General features: G+C 39.8%; 2 protein-coding genes across 7 annotated transcripts in view; one reads left to right on the top strand and one right to left on the bottom strand.

Moving 5' to 3' along the window:
* ctnnbl1 (catenin, beta like 1) overlaps positions 1-15264 on the top strand; it is a 54967-nt gene extending 39703 nt beyond the window's left edge. For 2 of the 3 annotated variants that reach the window (XM_061889286.1, XM_061889287.1), the window contains 3 exons: positions 4630-4767; positions 7260-7332; positions 14987-15264. In XM_061889286.1, the coding sequence (XP_061745270.1) occupies positions 4630-4767; positions 7260-7332; positions 14987-15075 (300 nt within the window). In that variant the 3' untranslated portion in view covers positions 15076-15264. The remainder of the gene's footprint in view (positions 1-4629; positions 4768-7259; positions 7333-14986) is intronic. The other variant, XM_061889285.1, reaches the window with a different exon arrangement.
* Positions 15183-23830, bottom strand: part of tti1 (TELO2 interacting protein 1) — a 59165-nt gene continuing 50517 nt past the window's right edge. For all 4 annotated transcript variants that reach the window (XM_061889280.1, XM_061889279.1, XM_061889281.1 and 1 more), the window contains exons 12-14: positions 18807-19011; positions 15729-15816; positions 15183-15648 (exon numbers count right to left, since the gene is read on the bottom strand). In XM_061889280.1, the coding sequence (XP_061745264.1) occupies positions 15462-15648; positions 15729-15816; positions 18807-19011 (480 nt within the window). In that variant the 3' untranslated portion in view covers positions 15183-15461. The remainder of the gene's footprint in view (positions 15649-15728; positions 15817-18806; positions 19012-23830) is intronic.

The following is a 23830-nucleotide window of genomic DNA, read 5'->3' on the forward strand; positions in this document are numbered from 1 at the left end:
TGTGAGAGTTAAGATACCATCTACTGTGTGAGAGTAAAGATACCATCTACTGTGTGAGAGTTAAGATGTGTGAGAGTTAAGATACCATCTACTGTGTGAGAGTTAAGATACCATCTACTGTGTGAGAGTTAAGATGTGTGAGAGTTAAGATACCATCTACTGTGTGAGAGTTAAGATGTGTGAGAGTTAAGATACCATCTACTGTGTGAGAGTAAAGATACCATCTACTGTGTGAGAGTTAAGATGTGTGAGAGTTAAGATACCATCTACTGTGTGAGAGTTAAGATACCATCTACTGTGTGAGAGTAAAGATACCATCTACTGTGTGAGAGTTAAGATGTGTGAGAGTTAAGATACCATCTACTGTGTGAGAGTTAAGATGTGTGAGAGTTAAGATACCATCTACTGTGTGAGAGTAAAGATACCATCTACTGTGTGAGAGTTAAGATACCATCTACTGTGTGAGAGTTAAGATACCATCTACTGTGTGGGAGTAAAGATACCATCTACTGTGTGAGAGTTAAGATGTGTGAGAGTTAAGATACCATCTACTGTGTGAGAGTTAAGATGTGTGAGAGTTAAGATACCATCTACTGTGTGAGAGTTAAGATACCATCTACTGTGTGAGAGTAAAGATACCATCTACTGTGTGAGAGTTAAGATACCATCTACTGTGTGAGAGTAAAGATACCATCTACTGTGTGAGAGTTAAGATACCATCTACTGTGTGAGAGTTAAGATACCATCTACTGTGTGCGAGTTAAGATACCATCTACTGTGTGAGAGTTAAGATACCATCTACTGTGTGAGAGTAAAGATACCATCTACTGTGTGAGAGTTAAGATGTGTGAGAGTTAAGATACCATCTACTGTGTGAGAGTTAAGATGTGTGAGAGTTAAGATACCATCTACTGTGTGAGAGTAAAGATACCATCTACTGTGTGAGAGTTAAGAAGTGTGAGAGTTAAGATACCATCTACTGTGTGAGAGTTAAGATGTGTGAGAGTTAAGATACCATCTACTGTGTGAGAGTAAAGATACCATCTACTGTGTGAGAGTTAAGATACCATCTACTGTGTGAGAGTAAAGATACCATCTACTGTGTGAGAGTTAAGATGTGTGAGAGTTAAGATACCATCTACTGTGTGAGAGTTAAGATGTGTGAGAGTTAAGATACCATCTACTGTGTGAGAGTTAAGATGTGTGAGAGTTAAGATACCATCTACTGTGTGAGAGTAAAGATACCATCTACTGTGTGAGAGTTAAGATACCATCTACTGTGTGAGAGTAAAGATACCATCTACTGTGTGAGAGTTAAGATACCATCTACTGTGTGAGAGTTAAGATACCATCTACTGTGTGCGAGTTAAGATACCATCTACTGTGTGAGAGTTAAGATACCATCTACTGTGTGAGAGTAAAGATACCATCTACCGTGTGAGAGTTAAGATGTGTGAGAGTTAAGATACCATCTACTGTGTGAGAGTTAAGATGTGTGAGAGTTAAGATACCATCTACTGTGTGAGAGTTAAGATGTGTGAGAGTTAAGATACCATCTACTGTGTGAGAGTTAAGATACCATCTACTGTGTGAGAGTTAAGATACCATCTACTGTGTGAGAGTAAAGATACCATCTACTGTGTGAGAGTAAAGATACCATCTACTGTGTGAGAGTAAAGATACCATCTACTGTGTGAGAGTTAAGATACCATCTACTGTGTGAGAGTAAAGATACCATCTACTGTGTGGGAGTAAAGATACCATCTACTGTGTGAGAGTTAAGATACCATCTACTGTGTGAGAGTAAAGATACCATCTACTGTGTGAGTTAAGATACCATCTACTGTGTGAGAGTTAAGATACCATCTATCGTGTGAGAGTTAAGATACCATCTACTGAGTGAGAGTAAAGATACCATCTACTGTGTGAGGGTAAAGATACCATCTACTGTGTGAGAGTTAAGATACCATCTACTGTGTGAGAGTTAAGATACCATCTACTGTGTGAGAGTTAAGATACCATCTACTGTGTGAGAGTTAAGATACCATCTACTGTGTGAGAGTAAAGATACCATCTACTGTGTGAGAGTAAAGATACCATCTACTGTGTGAGAGTTAAGATACCATCTACTGTGTGAGAGTAAAGATACCATCTACTGTGTGAGAGTTAAGATACCATCTACTGTGTGAGAGTTAAGATACCATCTACTGTGTGAGAGTTAAGATACCATCTACTGAGTGAGAGTAAAGATACCATCTACTGTGTGAGGGTAAAGATACCATCTACTGTGTGAGAGTTAAGATACCATCTACTGTGTGAGAGTTAAGATACCATCTACTGTGTGAGAGTTAAGATACCATCTACTGTGTGAGAGTTAAGATACCATCTACTGTGTGAGAGTAAAGATACCATCTACTGTGTGAGAGTAAAGATACCATCTACTGTGTGAGAGTTAAGATACCATCTACTGTGTGAGAGTAAAGATACCATCTACTGTGTGAGAGTTAAGATACCATCTACTGTGTGAGAGTTAAGATACCATCTACTGTGTGAGAGTAAAGATACCATCTACTGTGTGAGAGTAAAGATACCATCTACTGTGTGAGAGTTAAGATACCATCTACTGTGTGAGAGTAAAGATACCATCTACTGTGTGACAGTAAAGATACCATCTACTGTGTGAGAGTTAAGATACCATCTACTGTGTGAGAGTTAAGATACCATCTACTGTGTGAGAGTTAAGATACCATCTACTGTGTGAGAGTAAAGATACCATCTACTGTGTGAGTTAAGATACCATCTACTGTGTGAGAGTTAAGATACCATCTATCGTGTGAGAGTTAAGATACCATCTACTGAGTGAGAGTAAAGATACCATCTACTGTGTGAGAGTTAAGATACCATCTACTGTGTGAGAGTTAAGATACCATCTACTGTGTGAGAGTTAAGATACCATCTACTGTGTGAGAGTTAAGATACCATCTACTGTGTGAGAGTAAAGATACCATCTACTGTGTGAGAGTTAAGATACCATCTACTGTGTGAGAGTTAAGATACCATCTACTGAGTGAGAGTTAAGATACCATCTACTGTGTGAGAGTAAAGATACCATCTACTGAGTGAGAGTAAAGATACCATCTACTGTGTGAGAGTTAAGATACCATCTACTGTGTGAGAGTAAAGATACCATCTACTGTGTAGGTGGCTTGTTTGTGTTTTGCAAGCTAATTACTGTGGCCTGTTTGCGTATTGTCAGTTAATTATTGTGGCCTGTCCGTTATTGACAGCTAATTATAGTGGCTGGTCTACGTATTGGAAACTGATTAAATTGGTCTGTTTGCGTTAAGGCAGATGTGCTAAATGTGTGCGTGCAGGAGATGGTGATTATTGTGCTAAATGTGTGGTGATTATTGTGCTAAAGGTGTGGTGATTATTGTGCTAAATGTGTGGTGATTATTGTGCTAAATGTGTGGTGATTATTGTGCTAAATGTGTGGTGATTATTGTGCTAAACGTGTGGTGGGTATTGTGCTAAACGTGTGGTGATTATTGTGCTAAGTGTGTGGCGATTATTGTGCTAAGTGTGTGGCGATTATTGTGCTAAGTGTGTGGCGATTATTGTGCTAAGTGTGTGGCGATTATTGTGCTAAGTGTGTGGCGATTATTGTGCTAAGTGTGTGGCGATTATTGTGCTAAGTGTGTGGCGATTATTGTGCTAAGTGTGTGGCGATTATTGTGCTAAGTGTGTGGCGATTATTGTGCTAAGTGTGTGGCGATTATTGTGCTAAGTGTGTGGCGATTATTGTGCTAAGTGTGTGGCGATTATTGTGCTAAGTGTGTGGCGATTATTGTGCTAAGTGTGTGGCGATTATTGTGCTAAGTGTGTGGCGATTATTGTGCTAAGTGTGTGGCGATTATTGTGCTAAGTGTGTGGCGATTATTGTGCTAAGTGTGTGGCGATTATTGTGCTAAGTGTGTGGCGATTATTGTGCTAAGTGTGTGGCGATTATTGTGCTAAGTGTGTGGCGATTATTGTGCTAAATGTGTGGCGATTATTGTGCTAAATGTGTGGCGATTATTGTGCTAAATGTGTGGTGAGTATTGTGCTAAATGTGTGGTGATTATTGTGCTAAATGTGTGGTGATTATTGTGCTAAACGTGTGGTGGGTATTGTGCTAAACGTGTGGTGATTATTGTGCTAAGTGTGTGGCGATTATTGTGCTAAATGTGTGGCGATTATTGTGCTAAATGTGTGGCGAGTATTGTGCTAAATGTGTGGTGATTATTGTGCTAAATGTGTGGTGATTATTGTGCTAAATGTGTGGTGATTATTGTGCTAAATGTGTGGTGATTATTGTGCTAAATGTGTGGTGGTTATTGTGCTAAATGTGTGGTGGTTATTGTGCTAAATGTGTGGTGGTTATTGTGCTAAATGTGTGGTGGTTATTGTGCTAAATGTGTGGTGATTATTGTGCTAAATGTGTGGTGATTATTGTGCTAAATGTGTGATGGTTATTGTGCTAAATGTGTGGTGATTATTGTGCTAAATGTGTGATGGTTATTGTGCTAAATGTGTGGTGGTTATTGTGCTAAATGTGTGATTGTTATTGTGCTAAATGTGTGCGTGCAGGAGATGGTGCGGCGTGGTGAGATCCTGGATGACAACATGGAGGATGAGTTCTACCTGCGTCGACTGGATGCTGGACTGTTTGTTCTCCAGTCTATCTGCTACATCATGGTGGAGATCAGCAACTCGGGACTATCACAGGTGCTATGACTTGTATCAATTATTATTATTATTAGTATTGTTGATGAGGGTCTAAACCAGGGGCAGGCCGCAAGCGGTCTCGTACTTTTCCGTCCGTTGTTGTGGGGGCCACGCTGCCGTGAATTGGTACCTGGGATGTAGCCAGGGCTCCAGTAACGGCAAAGAGTACACAGTCGGACTCTTTGAGTATTGGAACAGGCAGGTTTGGTAGCACTCCAGCTGGTACCAGTGCATCACCTCAGGGTGTCTGAATGGGTATGTGGCTCACTGGATACTGGCAGATATCTCCATGTACTCACGTCACTGGAACGGTGTCCTTGCTGAGGGGTCCGGCCAGGTCAGCCTGTACCAGGGTCCAGCATGTACTCACGTCACTGGAACGGTGTCCTTGCTGAGGGGTCCGGCCAGGTCAGCCTGTACCAGGGTCCAGCATGTACTCACGTCACTGGAACGGTGTCCTTGCTGAGGGGTTCAGCCAGGTCAGCCTGTACCAGGGTCCAGCATGTACTCACGTCACTGGAACGGTGTCCTTGCTGAGGGGTCCGGCCAGGTCAGCCTGTACCAGGGTCCAGCATGTACTCACGTCACTGGAACGGTGTCCTTGCTGAGGGGTCCGGCCAGGTCAGCCTGTACCAGGGTCCAGCATGTACTCACGTCACTGGAACGGTGTCCTTGCTGAGGGGTCCGGCCAGGTCAGCGTGTACCAGGGTCCAGCATGTACTCACGTCACTGGAACGGTGTCCTTGCTGAGGGGTCCGGCCAGGTCAGCGTGTACCAGGGTCCAGCATGTACTCACGTCACTGGAACGGTGTCCTTGCTGAGGGGTCCAGCCAGGTTAGCGTGTACCAGGGTCCAGCTTGTACTCACGTCACTGGAACGGTGTCCTTGCTGAGGGGTCCGGCCAGGTCAGCGTGTACCAGGGTCCAGCAATCCATGTGCATCGGTCCACCCGATCTTTACTGGAAGGCTGGCATGTTGTCCTCGTCCACTCCCCGTGTGGAGGCATGGTTTGCCTGCATCTGAGCTGGGGGCCGTGGCTGTGGAGACATCAAGGTCGCGTTGCGGGCACGCCCAACACCTGTGGTTCCGGGTGTCCACACCTCTTAACATTCCCGCTGTGGGGGCCGACTGGGCCTCTCAGGAGCAGTGCCCCAAGGTCGGGGTAAGGACGGCGCTGACGGTGGCGGTCGCGGCCTATCCCTTCCATCGCTGTGGCTCTGGCCATTTCCATCCGGGTGGCTCTCAGCATTTCCATGCTCACTTGGTGGTTCTCTAATAAGGCCACCAACTGCTTCACAGTTGTAAGGCTTACTTGTGCGGCATATTTTTGGGCAAGAGGTGGCAAGATTGGGATACAGCGGTCTATGACCAGTCGGTCTACGGAGGGGGGAGGGGGGTCCCTTTCTCTTGTTAGCCAGCTTTGTGTTATGCGGAGCAGTGCAGCTATCTGCGCTCGCGGAAGCTGTATGGGCTGAAAGCTCCAGTTTTGATATTGTTGGGCCCTGGCGGGCAGACTTCACCCTTGGCTGATGAGAATGGCTGTCTTTGGTTTCTTGAAGCCTCGAGCATCTGCCAATACCAGGTTGCTACACACACATGGGCTTCTCCAGTGAGGAAAGGTGGCAGTATGGATACCCATTCAGCTACTGGCCACTTCTCTCCTCAATGATGTGGCCTGGGCTGGGGCGTTGTCCTCTGTGTTCCACTCTGCCACCATGCCCTGGTGCCTACCTGTCGGGTGTGCTGCAGTGAGACTCCACTATATATATATATATATATATATATATATATATATATAATATATATCTATCTATCTTGATTGGATTATCCAGAGAATAGTGCTCGATACCGTGGTAGCAATATGTAGATGTGGGAAAAATCACAAGACTACTTCACCTCTACAGAACTGTTTCATGAGGAGTTCCCTCAATCATGTATGTATGTATATATATATACACATGTATGTATGTATATATATATATATATACACATGTATGTATATATATATATATACACATGTATGTGTATATATATACACATGTATGTGTATATGTATACATGTATGTATATATGTATACATGTATGTATATATATACATGTATATATACATGTATGTATATATACATATACATATACGTATGTATATATGTGTATATATACATATACGTATGTATTATATGTGTGTGTGTATATATATGTATATATATATACATATGTATATATATATATGTATACATACATATATATATGTATATATATATGTGTGTGTGTGTGTATATATATGTATATATATACATATGTATATATATGTATACATACATATATGTATGTATATATATTTGTGTGTGTGTATATATATATGTACATCCATGTATATATACATAGGTATGTATGGATGTATGTATACATATATGTATGTATACAAATATATACATGTATGTATTGTCTTCTTGTTTGACATGTTTAATCATTGTTTTGTCTTCTTGTTTTAGCTACAGCAAAGAGTTCATCAAATTCTCAACTTGAGAGGCGGCTCCGTCAAAGTAGTGCGACACATCATGAGAGGTGAGTCACTAAATGCAGCAAATATAAATATACATCAATTAGGGCTGGGCGATATGGCCTTCATATCTCAATATGTTTCGGCCATGTGACCATACAGCATATATATGTGGATATTTGAACACTTGATACATATAATCACAGCAGTAAGATGATTCTATGTGTCTACATTCAAACATTCTTCTTCATACTGCATTCATATATGCACATTTTTAACTTTCATGCAGAGAGGGAAATCACATCTAAAAGTGTATTTATTAAACAGTTATTGGCACAGTGGCACAAACATTCATGTCATTTCATAACAGAAAGTGCAAGATTGTCAGACATTTTAAAACAAGCTTTGAGTGCACTTTTGTGTATGATGTCACGACAATAGTTTAAAACAAATAAAGTGCACTTTTATGTATGATGTCACGACAATAGTTTCAAACAAATAAAGTGCACTTTTGTGTATGATGTCACGACAATAGTTTCAAACAAATAAAGTGCACTTTTGTGTATGATGTCGCGACAATAGTTTAAAACAAATGAAGTGCACTTTTGTGTATGATGTCACGACAATAGTTTCAAACAAATAAAGTGCACTTTTGTGTATGATGTCACGACAATAGTTTAAAACAAATAAAATGCACTTTTGTGTATGATGTCACGACAATAGTTTAAAACAAATAAAGTGCACTTTTGTGTATGATGTCACGACAATAGTTTCAAACAAATAAAGTGCACTTTTGTGTATGATGTCACGACAATAGTTTAAAACAAATAAAGTGCACTTTTGTGAATGATGTCACGACAATAGTTTAAAACAAATAAAATGCACTTTTGTGTATGATGTCACGACAATAGTTTAAAACAAATAAAGTGCACTTTTATGTATGATGTCACGACAATAGTTTCAAACAAATAAAGTGCACTTTTGTGTATGATGTCACGACAATAGTTTAAAACAAATAAAGTGCACTTTTGTGTATGATGTCGCGACAATAGTTTAAAACAAATGAAGTGCACTTTTGTGTATGATGTCACGACAATAGTTTCAAACAAATAAAGTGCACTTTTGTGTATGATGTCACGACAATAGTTTAAAACAAATAAAATGCACTTTTGTGTATGATGTCACGACAATAGTTTAAAACAAATAAAGTGCACTTTTGTGTATGATGTCACGACAATAGTTTAAAGCAAATTAAGTGCACTTTTGTGTATGATGTCGCGACAGTAGTTTAAAACAAACAAAGTGCACTTTTGTGTATGATGTCACGACAATAGTTTCAAACAAATACAGTGCACTTTTGTGTATGATGTCACGACAATAGTTTCAAACAAATAAAGTGCACTTTTGTGTATGATGTCACGACAATAGTTTAAAACAAATAAAGTGCACTTTTGTGTATGATGTCGCGACAATAGTTTAAAACAAATAAAGTGCACTTTTGTGTATGATGTCACGACAATAGTTTAAAACAAAGTGCACTTTTGTGTATGATGTCACGACAATAGTTTAAAACAAATAAAGTGCACTTTTGTGTATGATGTCACGACAATAATTTAAAACAAATAAAGTGCACTTTTGTGTATGATGTCACGACAATAGTTTAAAACAAATAAAGTGCACTTTTGTGTATGATGTCGCGACAATAGTTTAAAACAAATAATGTGCACTTTTGTGTATGATGTCGCGACAATAGTCTAAAACAAATAAAGTGCACTTTTGTGTATGATGTCGCGACAATAGTTTAAAACAAATAAAGTGCAGTTTTGTGTATGATGTCGCGACAATATTTTAAAAACAAATAAAGTGCACTTTTGTGTATGATGTCGCGACAATAATTTAAAACAAATAATGTGCACTTTTGTGTACGATGTCGCGACAATAGTTTCAAACAAATAAAGTGCACTTTTGTGTATGATGTCACGACAGTAGTTTAAAACAAATAAAGTGCACTTTTGTGTATGATGTCACGACAATAGTTTCAAACAAATAAAGTGCACTTTTGTGTATGATGTCGCGACAATAGTTTCAAACAAAGTGCACTTTTGTGTATGATGTCACGACAATAGTTTCAAACAAATAAAGTGCACTTTTGTGTATGATGTCACGACAATAGTTTAAAACAAATAAAGTGCACTTTTGTGTATGATGTCGCGACAATAGTTTAAAACAAATAAAGTGCACTTTTGTGTATGATGTCGCGACAATAGTTTAAAACAAATAAAGTGCACTTTTGTGTATGATGTCACGACAATAATTTAAAACAAATAAAGTGCACTTTTGTGTATGATGTCGCGACAATAGTTTAAAACAAATAAAGTGCACTTTTGTGTATGATGTCACGACAATAGTTTAAAACAAATAAAGTGCACTTTTGTGTATGATGTCGCGACAATAGTCTAAAACAAATAAAGTGCACTTTTGTGTATGATGTCGCGACAATAGTTTAAAACAAATAAAGTGCACTTTTGTGTATGATGTCGCGACAATATTTTAAAAACAAATAAAGTGCACTTTTGTGTATGATGTCGCGACAATAGTTTAAAACAAATAATGTGCACTTTTGTGTACGATGTCGCGACAATAGTTTCAAACAAATAAAGTGCACTTTTGTGTATGATGTCACGACAATAGTTTAAAACAAATAAAGTGCACTTTTGTGTATGATGCCGCGACAATAGTTTAAAACAAATAAAGTGCGCTTTTGTGTATGATGTCACGACAATAGTTTCAAACAAATAAAGTGCACTTTTGTGTATGATGTCACGACAATAGTTTAAAACAAATAAAGTGCACTTTTGTGTATGATGTCGCGACAATAGTTTAAAACAAATAAAGTGCACTTTTGTGTATGATGTCACGACAATAGTTTCAAACAAATAAAGTGCACTTTTGTGTATGATGTCGCGACAATAGTTTAAAACAAATAAAGTGCACTTTTGTGTATGATGTCACGACAATAGTTTAAAACAAAGTGCACTTTTGTGTATGATGTCACGACAAGTTTAAAACAAATAAAGTGCACTTTTGTGTATGATGTCGCGACAATAGTTTAAAACAATGTGCACTTTTGTGTATGATGTCACGACAATAGTTTAAAACAAATAAAGTGCACTTTTGTGTATGATGTCGCGACAATAGTTTAAAACAAATAAAGTGCACTTTTGTGTATGTCGCGACAATAGTTTAAAACAAATAAAGTGCACTTTTGTGTATGTCGCGACAATAGTTTAAAACAAATAAAGTGCACTTTTGTGTATGATGTCGCGACAATAGTTTAAAACAAATAAAGTGCACTTTTGTGTATGATGTCACGACAATAGTTTAAAACAAATAAAGTGCACTTTTGTGTATGATGTTACGACAATAGTTTAAAACAAATAAAGTGCACTTTTGTGTATGATGTCGCGACAATAGTTTAAAACAAATAAAGTGCACTTTTGTGTATGATGTCGCGACAATAGTTTAAAACAAATAAAGTGCACTTTTGTGTATGATGTCGCGACAATAGTTTAAAACAAATAAAGTGCACTTTTGTGTATGATGTCGCGACAATAGTCTAAAACAAATAAAGTGCACTTTTGTGTATGATGTCGCGACAATAGTTTAAAACAAATAAAGTGCACTTTTGTGTATGATGTCGCGACAATATTTCAAAAACAAATAAAGTGCACTTTTGTGTATGATGTCACGACAATAGTTTAAAACAAATAAAGTGCACTTTTGTGTATGATGTCGCGACAATATTTCAAAAACAAATAAAGTGCACTTTTGTGTATGATGTCGCGACAATAGTTTAAAACAAATAATGTGCACTTTTGTGTACGATGTCGCGACAATAGTTTAAAACAATGTGCACTTTTGTGTATGATGTTACGACAATAGTTTAAAACAAATAAAGTGCACTTTTTTGTATGATGTCACTACAATAGTTTAAAACAAATAAAGTGCACTTTTGTGTATGATGTCACAAAATATATTTCAATAAGTGTCAAATAAAAATGAGAAAATCAAATAGTGTTCGTCCTTCGCTATGTGGTACGTTTCTGCGGACGTTATCTCCTTATGTTGTTGACTGTTTCATACGGTGTTGATGTGGAAATGGTTGCCTCGACATTTTGTTGGTGTGGCACTGAAAGGAGATGTTGACATGCGGAGTTTCAAGCACTCTTCATTCTCCAGCGGGTGACTTTTCAAATGATGCTACATATCAGCAGTAATGCTACTTTTTGTAGCAACGCTTTTGCCCCACACTTGACAAATTATGGTTGTCTGTTCGACATCTTCCCGCTTGAAGCCAAACCACCGCCAGGCGATGGACCCCCTGCTGTTTTTCGTGGGAATTAATTCTTACTTCATTCACACCTTTCTCTCGTGTTACCACTCGCACGACTCTGCTAGCATCACAGCTAATGTTACCCATGCTGTTACCTCTCTGCTCCGTGAGGGTGTATACATATGTGACGTGTGAGGTGACAGTATGTGACGTGTGAGGTGACAGTATGTGAAGGAAGAAGTGACGTATGAGGTGCCAGTATGTGACGTGTGAGTTGACAGTATGTGACGTGTGAGGTGACAGTATGTGACGTGTGAGGTGACAGTATGTGAAGGAAGAAGTGACGTATGAGGTGCCAGTATGTGACGTGTGAGTTGACAGTATGTGACGTGTGAGGTGACAGTATGTGACGTGTGAGGTGACAGTATGTGACGTATGAGGTGACAGTATGTGAGGTATGAGGTGACAGTATGTGAGGTATGAGGTGACAGTATGTGAGGTATGAGGTGACAGTATGTGAAGGAAGAAGTGACGTGTGAGGTGACAGTATGTGACGTGTGAGGTGACAGTATGTGACGTGTGAGGTGACAGTATGTGACGTGTGAGGTGACAGTATGTGAGGTGACAGTATATGACGTATGAGGTGACAGTATGTGATGTGTGAGGTGACAGTGCGTGACGTGTGAGGTGACAGTATGTGACGTGTGAGGTGACAGTATGTGACGTATGAGGTGACAGTATGTGAGGTATGAGGTGACAGTATGTGAGGTATGAGGTGACAGTATGTGAGGTATGAGGTGACAGTATGTGAAGGAAGAAGTGACGTGTGAGGTGACAGTATGTGACGTGTGAGGTGACAGTATGTGACGTGTGAGGTGACAGTATGTGACGTGTGAGGTGACAGTATGTGACGTGTGAGGTGACAGTATGTGAGGTGACAGTATATGACGTATGAGGTGACAGTATGTGATGTGTGAGGTGACAGTGCGTGACGTGTGAGGTGACAGTGCGTGACGTGTGAGGTGACAGTATGTGACGTATGAGGTGACAGTATGTGAGGTATGAGGTGACAGTATGTGAAGGAAGAAGTGACGTGTGAGGTGACAGTATGTGACGTGTGAGGTGACAGTATGTGACGTGTGAGGTGACAGTATGTGACGTGTGAGGTGACAGTATGTGACGTGTGAGGTGACAGTATGTGAGGTATGAGGTGACAGTATGTGAGGTATGAGGTGACAGTATGTGAGGTATGAGGTGACAGTATGTGAAGGAAGAAGTGACGTGTGAGGTGACAGTATGTGACGTGTGAGGTGACAGTATGTGACGTGTGAGGTGACAGTATGTGAGGTGACAGTATATGACGTATGAGGTGACAGTATGTGACGTGTGAGGTGACAGTGCGTGACGTGTGAGGTGACAGTGCGTGACGTGTGAGGTGACAGTATGTGACGTGTGAGGTGACAGTATTTGAGGTATGAGGTGACAGTATGTGAGGTGTAAAGTGACAGCATGTGACGTGTGAGTTGACAGTATGTGACGTGTGAGGTGACAGTATTTGAGGTATGAGGTGACAGTATGTGAGGTGTAAAGTGACAGCATGTGACGTGTGAGTTGACAGTATGTGACGTGTGAGGTGACAGTATGTGAGGTGACAGTATGTGAGGTGACAGTATTTGAGGTGACAGTATGTGAGGTATGTAAGAAGGTGTGCTTGCTATCTGTGAGGAGACACAGAAAAGAGTGGGAGGAGCCTGTAGTGTAATGCCAGCAGCTAAAAACAACTGCGTGAGAATGTATACTCCAATATCACCAGATAGTCATTTTCTGTATCGCACACAGACAAACCCGCCATATATCTAGTATATCATTTATTACCCAGCCCTAATATAAATATATATTTATGTATGTGTATATACACATTGTGTGTTTGTGTTGACAGAGTTACTGTGTGTGTTTGTGTTGAGTTATTGTGTGTGTTTCTGTTGACAGTTATTGTGTGTGTTTGTGTTGACAGAGTTACTGTGTGTTTGTGTTGACAGAGTTACTGTGTGTGTTTGTGTTGAGAGTTATTGTGTATGTTTGTGTTGAGAGTTATTGTGTGTGTTTGTGTTGACAGAGTTATTGTGTGTGTTTGTGTTGACAGAGTTATTGTGTGTGTTTGTGTTGACAGAGTTACTGTGTGTGTTTGTGTTGAGAGTTATTGTGTATGTTTGTGTTGAGAGTTATTGTGTGTGTTTGTGTTGACAGAGTTACTGTGTGTGTTTGTGTTGAGAGTTATTGTGTATGTTTGTGTTGAGTTATTGTGTGTGTTTGTGTTGACAGAGTTACTGTGTGTGTTTGTGTTGAGAGTTATTGTGTATGTTTGTGTTGAGTTATTGTGTGTGTTTGTGTTGACAGAGTTATTGTGTGTGTTTGTGTTGACAGAGTTACTGTGTGTGTTTGTGTTGAGAGTTATTGTGTATGTTTGTGTTGAGTTATTGTGTGTGTTTGTGTTGACAGAGTTACTGTGTGTGTTTGTGTTGACAGAGTTACTGTGTGTGTTTGTGTTGACAGTTATTGTGTGTGTTTGTGTTGACAGTTATTGTGTGTTTGTGTTGAGAGTTACTGTGTGTTTGTGTTGACAGAGTTACTGTGTGTGTTTGTGTTGACAGAGTTACTGTGTGTGTTTGTGTTGAGAGTTATTGTGTATGTTTGTGTTGAGAGTTATTGTGTGTGTTTGTGTTGACAGAGTTATTGTGTGTGTTTGTGTTGAGAGTTATTGTGTGTGTTTGTGTTGACAGAGTTACTGTGTGTGTTTGTGTTGAGAGTTATTGTGTATGTTTGTGTTGAGTTATTGTGTGTGTTTGTGTTGACAGAGTTACTGTGTGTGTTTGTGTTGAGAGTTATTGTGTATGTTTGTGTTGAGTTATTGTGTGTGTTTGTGTTGACAGAGTTATTGTGTGTGTTTGTGTTGACAGAGTTACTGTGTGTGTTTGTGTTGAGAGTTATTGTGTATGTTTGTGTTGAGTTATTGTGTGTGTTTGTGTTGACAGAGTTACTGTGTGTGTTTGTGTTGACAGAGTTACTGTGTGTGTTTGTGTTGACAGTTATTGTGTGTGTTTGTGTTGACAGTTATTGTGTGTTTGTGTTGAGAGTTACTGTGTGTTTGTGTTGACAGAGTTACTGTGTGTGTTTGTGTTGACAGTTATTGTGTGTGTTTGTGTTGACAGTTATTGTGTGTTTGTGTTGAGAGTTACTGTGTGTTTGTGTTGACAGAGTTACTGTGTGTGTTTGTGTTGACAGAGTTACTGTGTGTGTTTGTGTTGAGAGTTATTGTGTATGTTTGTGTTGAGAGTTATTGTGTGTGTTTGTGTTGACAGAGTTATTGTGTGTGTTTGTGTTGACAGAGTATGCAGAGAGCATTGGAGATGGTAAAAGTGAGGAGTTCAAGGAGGCGGAGCACAAGAGGATCATGGACCTTTTAGAGAACTTCTAATGTTTATGTATAGGCCACTTACACACGCACGCATACATACACACACACACACGCACACACACACGCACGCACGCACACACACACACACACACACACACGCAAACACCTTAGCTTCCCAATCCTTTAATTTTTTTACAGACGTCATGTTTTTGTTGTAAAACTTGATAATAAAATTCGGATAGCATGTTTGCTTTGTGTGAAAAGTGTGCAAAGAAGAAGAAGAAGCTCCAAGGCGACATCCTAAAAAAGTGACATTAAGGTAAATGTAGATGATACACATGGTGTTGAGCGGACCATGTGACTCTACACCAAACATTTTATTCCAGGGGTAAAAATGTTCCATAATTGGTGACAAATATGAAGGTGTGGTCAAAGTCTTCTTCACATCAGTGGTCAAAGTCCTCCCTCAGCAGGTGCAGGACATTGTCCGAGTACTCGTCTCTGGGTCGCCCCCTCCCCCACAGCTGCAGGGGGGGCAGGTGAGGGTGTGGGGGGAGTGGGAGGTCACAGTGCAGCTCAGTCAGGGTCAGCCACAAAGTGTCTGGATCCACTTGGATCATCTTCTGGAAACATCTGAGCAGGACACACACACACACAATGTTTACTCTCATACACACACACACACACATAGTTTAATCATGTTTGTCTTTTACCTCAAACACGCCTGTTGGAGTGTGACAGGTTGTCTGCAGCTCAGGTAGGGAAGACACGCTTCACTCACTGCATGCACGTCTGCTTCAGCTGCACACAAAACAATAACACACACTACCAACAACATGTACACTATCAACAATAACACACACTACTAACAGCATGTACACTACCAACAATAACATACACTACCAACAACAATAACATGTAGACTATCAACAATAACACACACTACCAACAACATGTACACTATCAACAATAACACACACTACTAACAACATGTACACTACCAACAATAACATACACTACCAACAACAATAACATGTAGACTATCAACAATAACACACACTACCAACAACATGTACACTATCAACAATAACACACACTACCAACAACATGTACACTATCAACAATAACACACACTACTAACATGTACACTATCAACAATAACATACACTACCAACAACAATATGTAGACTATCAACAATAACATACACTACCAATAACATATAGACTATCAACAATGACATACACTACCAATAACAATAACATGTCGACTATCAACAATAACACACACTACCAACAACAATAACATGTAGACTATCAACAATAACACACACTACCAACAACAATAACATGCAGACTATCAACAATAACACACACTACCAACAACAATAACATGCAGACTATCAACAATAACACACACTACCAACAACAATAACATGCAGACTATCAACAATAACACACTAGTAACAACATGTAGACTATCAACAATAACACACACTACCAACAACAATAACATGTACACTATCAATAATAACATACACTACCAACAACAATAACATGTACACTATCAACAACAATAACATGTACACTATCAACAACAATAACAAACTACCAACAACAATATGTAGACTATCAACAATAACATACACTACCAACAACAATAACATGTACACTATCAATAACATACACTACCAACAACAATAACACGTACACTATCAACAATAACATGTAGACTATCAACAATAACACACTAGTAACAACAATAACATGTAGACTATCAACAATAACACACTAGTAACAACAATAACATGTAGACTATCAACAATAACACTAGTAACAACAATAACATGTAGACTATCAACAATAACAAACTACCAACAACAATAACATGTAGACTATCAACAATAACATACACTACCAACAACAACATGTACACTATCAATAACATACACTACCAACAACAATAACGCGTACACTATCAACAATAACACACTAGTAACAACAACATGTAGACTATCAACAATAACACACTAGTAACAACAACATGTAGACTATCAACAATAACACACTAGTAACAACAATAACATGTAGACTATCAACAATAACACACTAGTAACAACAATAACATGTAGACTATCAACAATAACACACTAGTAACAACAATAACATGTAGACTATCAACAATAACACACTAGTAACAACAATAACATGTAGACTATCAACAATAACACACTAGTAACAACAATAACATGTAGACTATCAACAATAACACACTAGTAACAACAATAACATGTAGACTATCAACAATAACACACTAGTAACAACAATAACATGTAGACTATCAACAATAACACACTAGTAACAACAATAACATGTAGACTATCAACAATAACACACTAGTAACAACAATAGCATGTAGACTATCAACAATAACACACTAGTAACAACAATAACATGTAGACTATCAACAATAACACACTAGTAACAATAACATGTAGACTATCAACAATAACACACTAGTAACAACAATAACATGTAGACTATCAACAATAACACACTAGTAACAACAATAACATGTAGACTATCAACAATAACACACTAGTAACAACAATAACATGTAGACTATCAACAATAACACACTAGTAACAACAATAACATGTAGACTATCAATAACACACTAGTAACAATAACATGTAGACTATCAACAATAACACACTAGTAACAACAATAACATGTAGACTATCAATAACACACTAGTAACAATAACATGTAGACTATCAACAATAACACACTAGTAACAACAATAACATGTAGACTATCAACAATAACACACTAGTAACAATAACATGTAGACTATCAACAATAACACACTAGTAACAACAATAACATGTAGACTATCAACAATAACACACTAGTAACAACAATAACATGTAGACTATCAACAATAACACACTAGTAACAACAATAACATGTAGACTATCAACAATAACACACTAGTAACAACAATAACATGTAGACTATCAACAATAACACACCAGTAACAACAATAACATGTAGACTATCAACAATAACACACTAGTAACAACAATAACATGTAGACTATCAACAATAACATGTAGACTATCAACAATAACATGTAGACTATCAACAATAACATGTAGACTATCAACAATAACACACTAGTAACAACAATAACATGTAGACTATCAACAATAACACACTAGTAACAATAACATGTAGACTATCAACAATAACACACTAGTAACAACAATAACATGTAGACTATCAATAACACATTAGTAACAACAATAACATGTAGACTATCAACAATAACACACTAGTAACAACAATAACATGTAGACTATCAATAACACATTAGTAACAACAATAACATGTAGACTATCAACAATAACACACTAGTAACAACAATAACATGTAGACTATCAACAATAACACACTAGTAACAACAATAACATGTAGACTATCAATAACACATTAGTAACAACAATAACATGTAGACTATCAACATAAATATCACAGACTATTAACAAGAAAAAGTCATGAGGTAGTTGTTGGCAGAGATGACAAAAAGATGGATGAATATTTGAACACAGATTGTAGGTCAGAAAAAAGGGGAAATATTTGTTCTATTTTCCAGAGATGAAAAAAGAGGACTATAGAGGGAAGAAGAAGACCATTTTGTCCGCTAGATCTCTCACGTCAATTTGTTGTTGATCTCATTGTTGACTTCTACAAAGTACTTGAACATTGATCCTCTCCCAGTCTGGACTTACCCAAGTCCAAGCTCTGGCACAGGGAGCCCAGACCCTCCAGGAGCAGCAGCTGCATCCTGTAGGCCAGAGACTGGCAGTAGACCGGGGTCGCCTGGGCACTGATGCCAGCCTGCTGGATCAACCAGGAGCTCAGCTTTGGCACCAGATCCTTGGACACTCTGCTCCGCAGGAAGTCTCCACAGCTGGCAGCCAGGGTGCACAGCACCTGCAAGACCAAAGCACACTTCATCACCTGCAAGACCAAAGCACACTTCATCACCCGATTCCACCTGCAAGACCAAGGCACACTTCATCACCCGAGTCAAGGTGCAAGACCAAGGCACACTTCATCACCCGAGTCAAGGTGCAAGACCAAGGCACACTTCATCACCCGGGTCAAGGTGCAAGACCAAGGCACACTTCATCACCCGGGTCAAGGTGCAAGACCAAGGCACACTTCATCACCCGATTCCACCTGCAAGACCGAGGCACACTTCATCACCCGAGTCAAGGTGCAAGACCAAGGCACACTTCATCACCCGAGTCAAGGTGCAAGACCAAGGCACACTTCATCACCCGAGTCAAGGTGCAAGACCAAGGCACACTTCATCACCCGAGTCAAGGTGCAAGACCAAGGCACACTTCATCACCCGGGTCAAGGTGCACAGCACCTGCAAGACACCACCTGCTACTTTTACAACAAAACCTGCATGCTAGTTCTGGACTCCTGTTTCCAAGCCAATGTGTTGGACTGAAATCAGCAAAGTAATGCCAGCCTGAGTCTGCAGCACCTCTGCTGGTTGCAGACAAGTACTGCACTGCATTTTCACCCAGTCATTCAAGTCAAACATCAAAAATAAGCAATTCAAAATGACTCACTAATGAAACATTTTTTTGTTAAATGTTTGAATGTTCTGAATTGCTGTTTCCGTGTCATCGTGGTTCTGGTTTTTAAAAACTGCTGAGCGCAAGAATCATAGCATGTAAGCTAACGTCATGTTAAAAAAATGTCAACAAATCCTTTTCAACTTATATTCAATTGAATAGACTGCAAATACAAGATATTTCATCTTCACACTGACAAACTTTCTTCCTTTTTGCAAATATTAGCTCATTTGGAATTTGATGCCTGCAACATGTTTCAAAAAAGCTGGCACAAGTGGCAAAAAAGAGTGAGAAAGTTGAGGGATGCTCTTATTTGGAACATCCCACAGGTGAACAGGCTAATTGGGAACAGGTGGGTGCCATGATTGGCTATAAAAGCAGCTTCCAAGAAATGCTCACTCATTCACAAACAAGGACGGTGCGAGGGTCACCACTTTGTCAACAAATGCCTGAGCAAATTGTTTAAGAACAACATTTCTCAACAAGGAATTAAGGGATTTCACCATCTACGCTCCGTGATATCATCAAAAGGTTGAGAGAATCTGGAGAAATCACTGCACGTAAGTCATGATATTACACACCTTGGATCCCTCAGGCACTACTGCATCAAAAAGCCACATCAGTGTGTAAAGGATATCACCACGTGGGCTCAGGAACACTTCAGAAAACCACTGTCAGTAACTACAGTTGGTCGCTACATCTGTAAGTGCAAGGTAAAACTCTACTATGCAAAGCCAAAGCCATTTATCAACAACATCCAGAAAGGCTTCGCTGGGCCCAAGCTCATCTAAGATGGACTGATGCAAAGTGGAAAAGTGTTCTGTGGTCTGACGAGTCCACATTTCTAATTGTTTTGGAAACTGTGGACCAAAGAGGAAAAGAACCATGGGGACTGTTGTAGGGTGAAAGTGTTGTAGTCAGCATGTGTGATGGTATGGGGGTGTATTAGTGATTGTTGTAGGGTGAAAGTGTTCTAGGCAGCATGTGTGATGGTATGGGGGTGTATTAGTGATTGTTGTAGGGTGAAAGTGTTGTAGTCAGCATGTGTGATGGTATGGGGGTGTATTAGTGATTGTTGTAGGGTGAAAGTGTTGTAGTCAGCATGTGTGATGGTATGGGGGTGTATTAGTGATTGTTGTAGGGTGAAAGTGTTGTAGTCAGCATGTGTGATGGTATGGGGGTGTATTAGTGATTGTTGTAGGGTGAAAGTGTTGTAGGCAGCATGTGTGATGGTATGGGGGTGTATTAGTGATTGTTGTAGAGTGAAAGTGTTCTAGGCAGCATGTGTGATGGTATGGGGGTGTATTAGTGATTGTTGTAGGGTGAAAGTGTTGTAGTCAGCATGTGTGATGGTATGGGGGTGTATTAGTGATTGTTGTAGGGTGAAAGTGTTCTAGGCAGCATGTGTGATGGTATGGGGGTGTATTAGTGATTGTTGTAGGGTGAAAGTGTTGTAGTCAGCATGTGTGATGGTATGGAGGTGTATTAGTGATTGTTGTAGGGTGAAAGTGTTGTAGTCAGCATGTGTGATGGTATGGGGGTGTATTAGTGATTGTTGTAGGGTGAAAGTGTTGTAGTCAGCATGTGTGATGGTATGGGGGTGTATTAGTGATTGTTGTAGGGTGAAAGTGTTGTAGTCAGCATGTGTGATGGTATGGGGGTGTATTAGTGATTGTTGTAGGGTGAAAGTGTTGTAGTCAGCATGTGTGATGGTATGGGGGTGTATTAGTGATTGTTGTAGGGTGAAAGTGTTGTAGTCAGCATGTGTGATGGTATGGGGGTGTATTAGTGATTGTTGTAGGGTGAAAGTGTTGTAGTCAGCATGTGTGATGGTATGGGGGTGTATTAGTGATTGTTGTAGGGTGAAAGTGTTGTAGTCAGCATGTGTGATGGTATGGGGGTGTATTAGTGATTGTTGTAGGGTGAAAGTGTTCTAGGCAGCATGTGTGATGGTATGGGGGTGTATTAGTGATTGTTGTAGGGTGAAAGTGTTCTAGGCAGCATGTGTGATGGTATGGGGGTGTATTAGTGATTGTTGTAGGGTGAAAGTGTTCTAGGCAGCATGTGTGATGGTATGGGGGTGTATTAGTGATTGTTGTAGGGTGAAAGTGTTGTAGGCAGCATGTGTGATGGTATGGGGGTGTATTAGTGATTGTTGTAGGGTGAAAGTGTTCTAGGCAGCATGTGTGATGGTATGGGGGTGTATTAGTGATTGTTGTAGGGTGAAAGTGTTGTAGGCAGCATGTGTGATGGTATGGGGGTGTATTAGTGATTGTTGTAGGGTGAAAGTGTTGTAGTCAGCATGTGTGATGGTATGGGGGTGTATTAGTGATTGTTGTAGGGTGAAAGTGTGGTAGTCAGCATGTGTGATGGTATGGGGGTGTATTAGTGATTGTTGTAGGGTGAAAGTGTTCTAGGCAGCATGTGTGATGGTATGGGGGTGTATTAGTGATTTTTGTAGGGTGAAAGTGTTGTAGTCAGCATGTGTGATGGTATGGGGGTGTATTAGTGATTGTTGTAGGGTGAAAGTGTTCTAGGCAGCATGTGTGATGGTATGGGGTTGTATTAGTGATTTTTGTGGGGTGAAAGGGTTCTAGGCAGCATGTGTGATGGTATGGGGGTGTATTAGTGATTGTTGTAGGGTGAAAGTGTGGTAGTCAGCATGTGTGATGGTATGGGGGTGTATTAGTGATTGTTGTAGGGTGAAAGTGTTCTAGGCAGCATGTGTGATGGTATGGGGTTGTATTAGCGATTTTTGTGGGGTGAAAGTGTTTTAGTCAGCATATGTGATGGTATGGGGGTGTATTAGTGATTGATGTAGGGTGAAAGTGTTCTAGGCAGCATGTGTGATGGTATGGGGGTGTATTAGTGATTGTTGTAGGGTGAAAGTGTTCTAGGCAGCATGTGTGATGGTATGGGGGTGTATTAGTGATTGTTGTAGGGTGAAAGTGTTGTAGTCAGCATGTGTGATGGTATGGGGGTGTATTAGTGATTGTTGTAGGGTGAAAGTGTTGTAGTCAGCATGTGTGATGGTATGGGGGTGTATTAGTGATTGTTGTAGGGTGAAAGTGTGGTAGTCAGCATGTGTGATGGTATGGGGGTGTATTAGTGATTGTTGTAGGGTGAAAGTGTTGTAGTCAGCATGTGTGATGGTATGGGGGTGTATTAGTGATTGTTGTAGGGTGAAAGTGTTCTAGGCAGCATGTGTGATGGTATGGGGGTGTATTAGTGATTGTTGTAGGGTGAAAGTGTTGTAGTCAGCATGTGTGATGGTATGGGGGTGTATTAGTGATTGTTGTAGGGTGAAAGTGTGGTAGTCAGCATGTGTGATGGTATGGGGGTGTATTAGTGATTGTTGTAGGGTGAAAGTGTGGTAGTCAGCATGTGTGATGGTATGGGGGTGTATTAGTGATTGTTGTAGGGTGAAAGTGTTCTAGTCAGCATGTGTGATGGTATGGGGGTGTATTAGTGATTGTTGTAGGGTGAAAGTGTTGTAGTCAGCATGTGTGATGGTATGGGGGTGTATTAGTGATTGTTGTAGGGTGAAAGTGTGGTAGTCAGCATGTGTGATGGTATGGGGGTGTATTAGTGATTGTTGTAGGGTGAAAGTGTTCTAGTCAGCATGTGTGATGGTATGGGGGTGTATTAGTGATTGTTGTAGGGTGAAAGTGTTGTAGTCAGCATGTGTGATGGTATGGGGGTGTATTAGTGATTGTTGTAGGGTGAAAGTGTTGTAGTCAGCATGTGTGATGGTATGGGGGTGTATTAGTGATTGTTGTAGGGTGAAAGTGTTCTAGGCAGCATGTGTGATGGTATGGGGGTGTATTAGTGATTGTTGTAGGGTGAAAGTGTTCTAGGCAGCATGTGTGATGGTATGGGGGTGTATTAGTGATTGTTGTAGGGTGAAAGTGTTGTAGGCAGCATGTGTGATGGTATGGGGGTGTATTAGTGATTGTTGTAGGGTGAAAGTGTTCTAGGCAGCATGTGTGATGGTATGGGGGTGTATTAGCGATTTTTGTGGGGTGAAAGTGTTTTAGTCAGCATATGTGATGGTATGGGGGTGTATTAGTGATTGATGTAGGGTGAAAGTGTTGTAGTCAGCATGTGTGATGGTATGGGGGTGTATTAGTGATTGTTGTAGGGTGAAAGTGTTGTAGTCA

The sequence above is a fragment of the Nerophis ophidion genome, linkage group LG27 (genome assembly GCF_033978795.1).
Source record: "Nerophis ophidion isolate RoL-2023_Sa linkage group LG27, RoL_Noph_v1.0, whole genome shotgun sequence".
Lineage (NCBI taxonomy): Eukaryota > Metazoa > Chordata > Actinopteri > Syngnathiformes > Syngnathidae > Nerophis > Nerophis ophidion.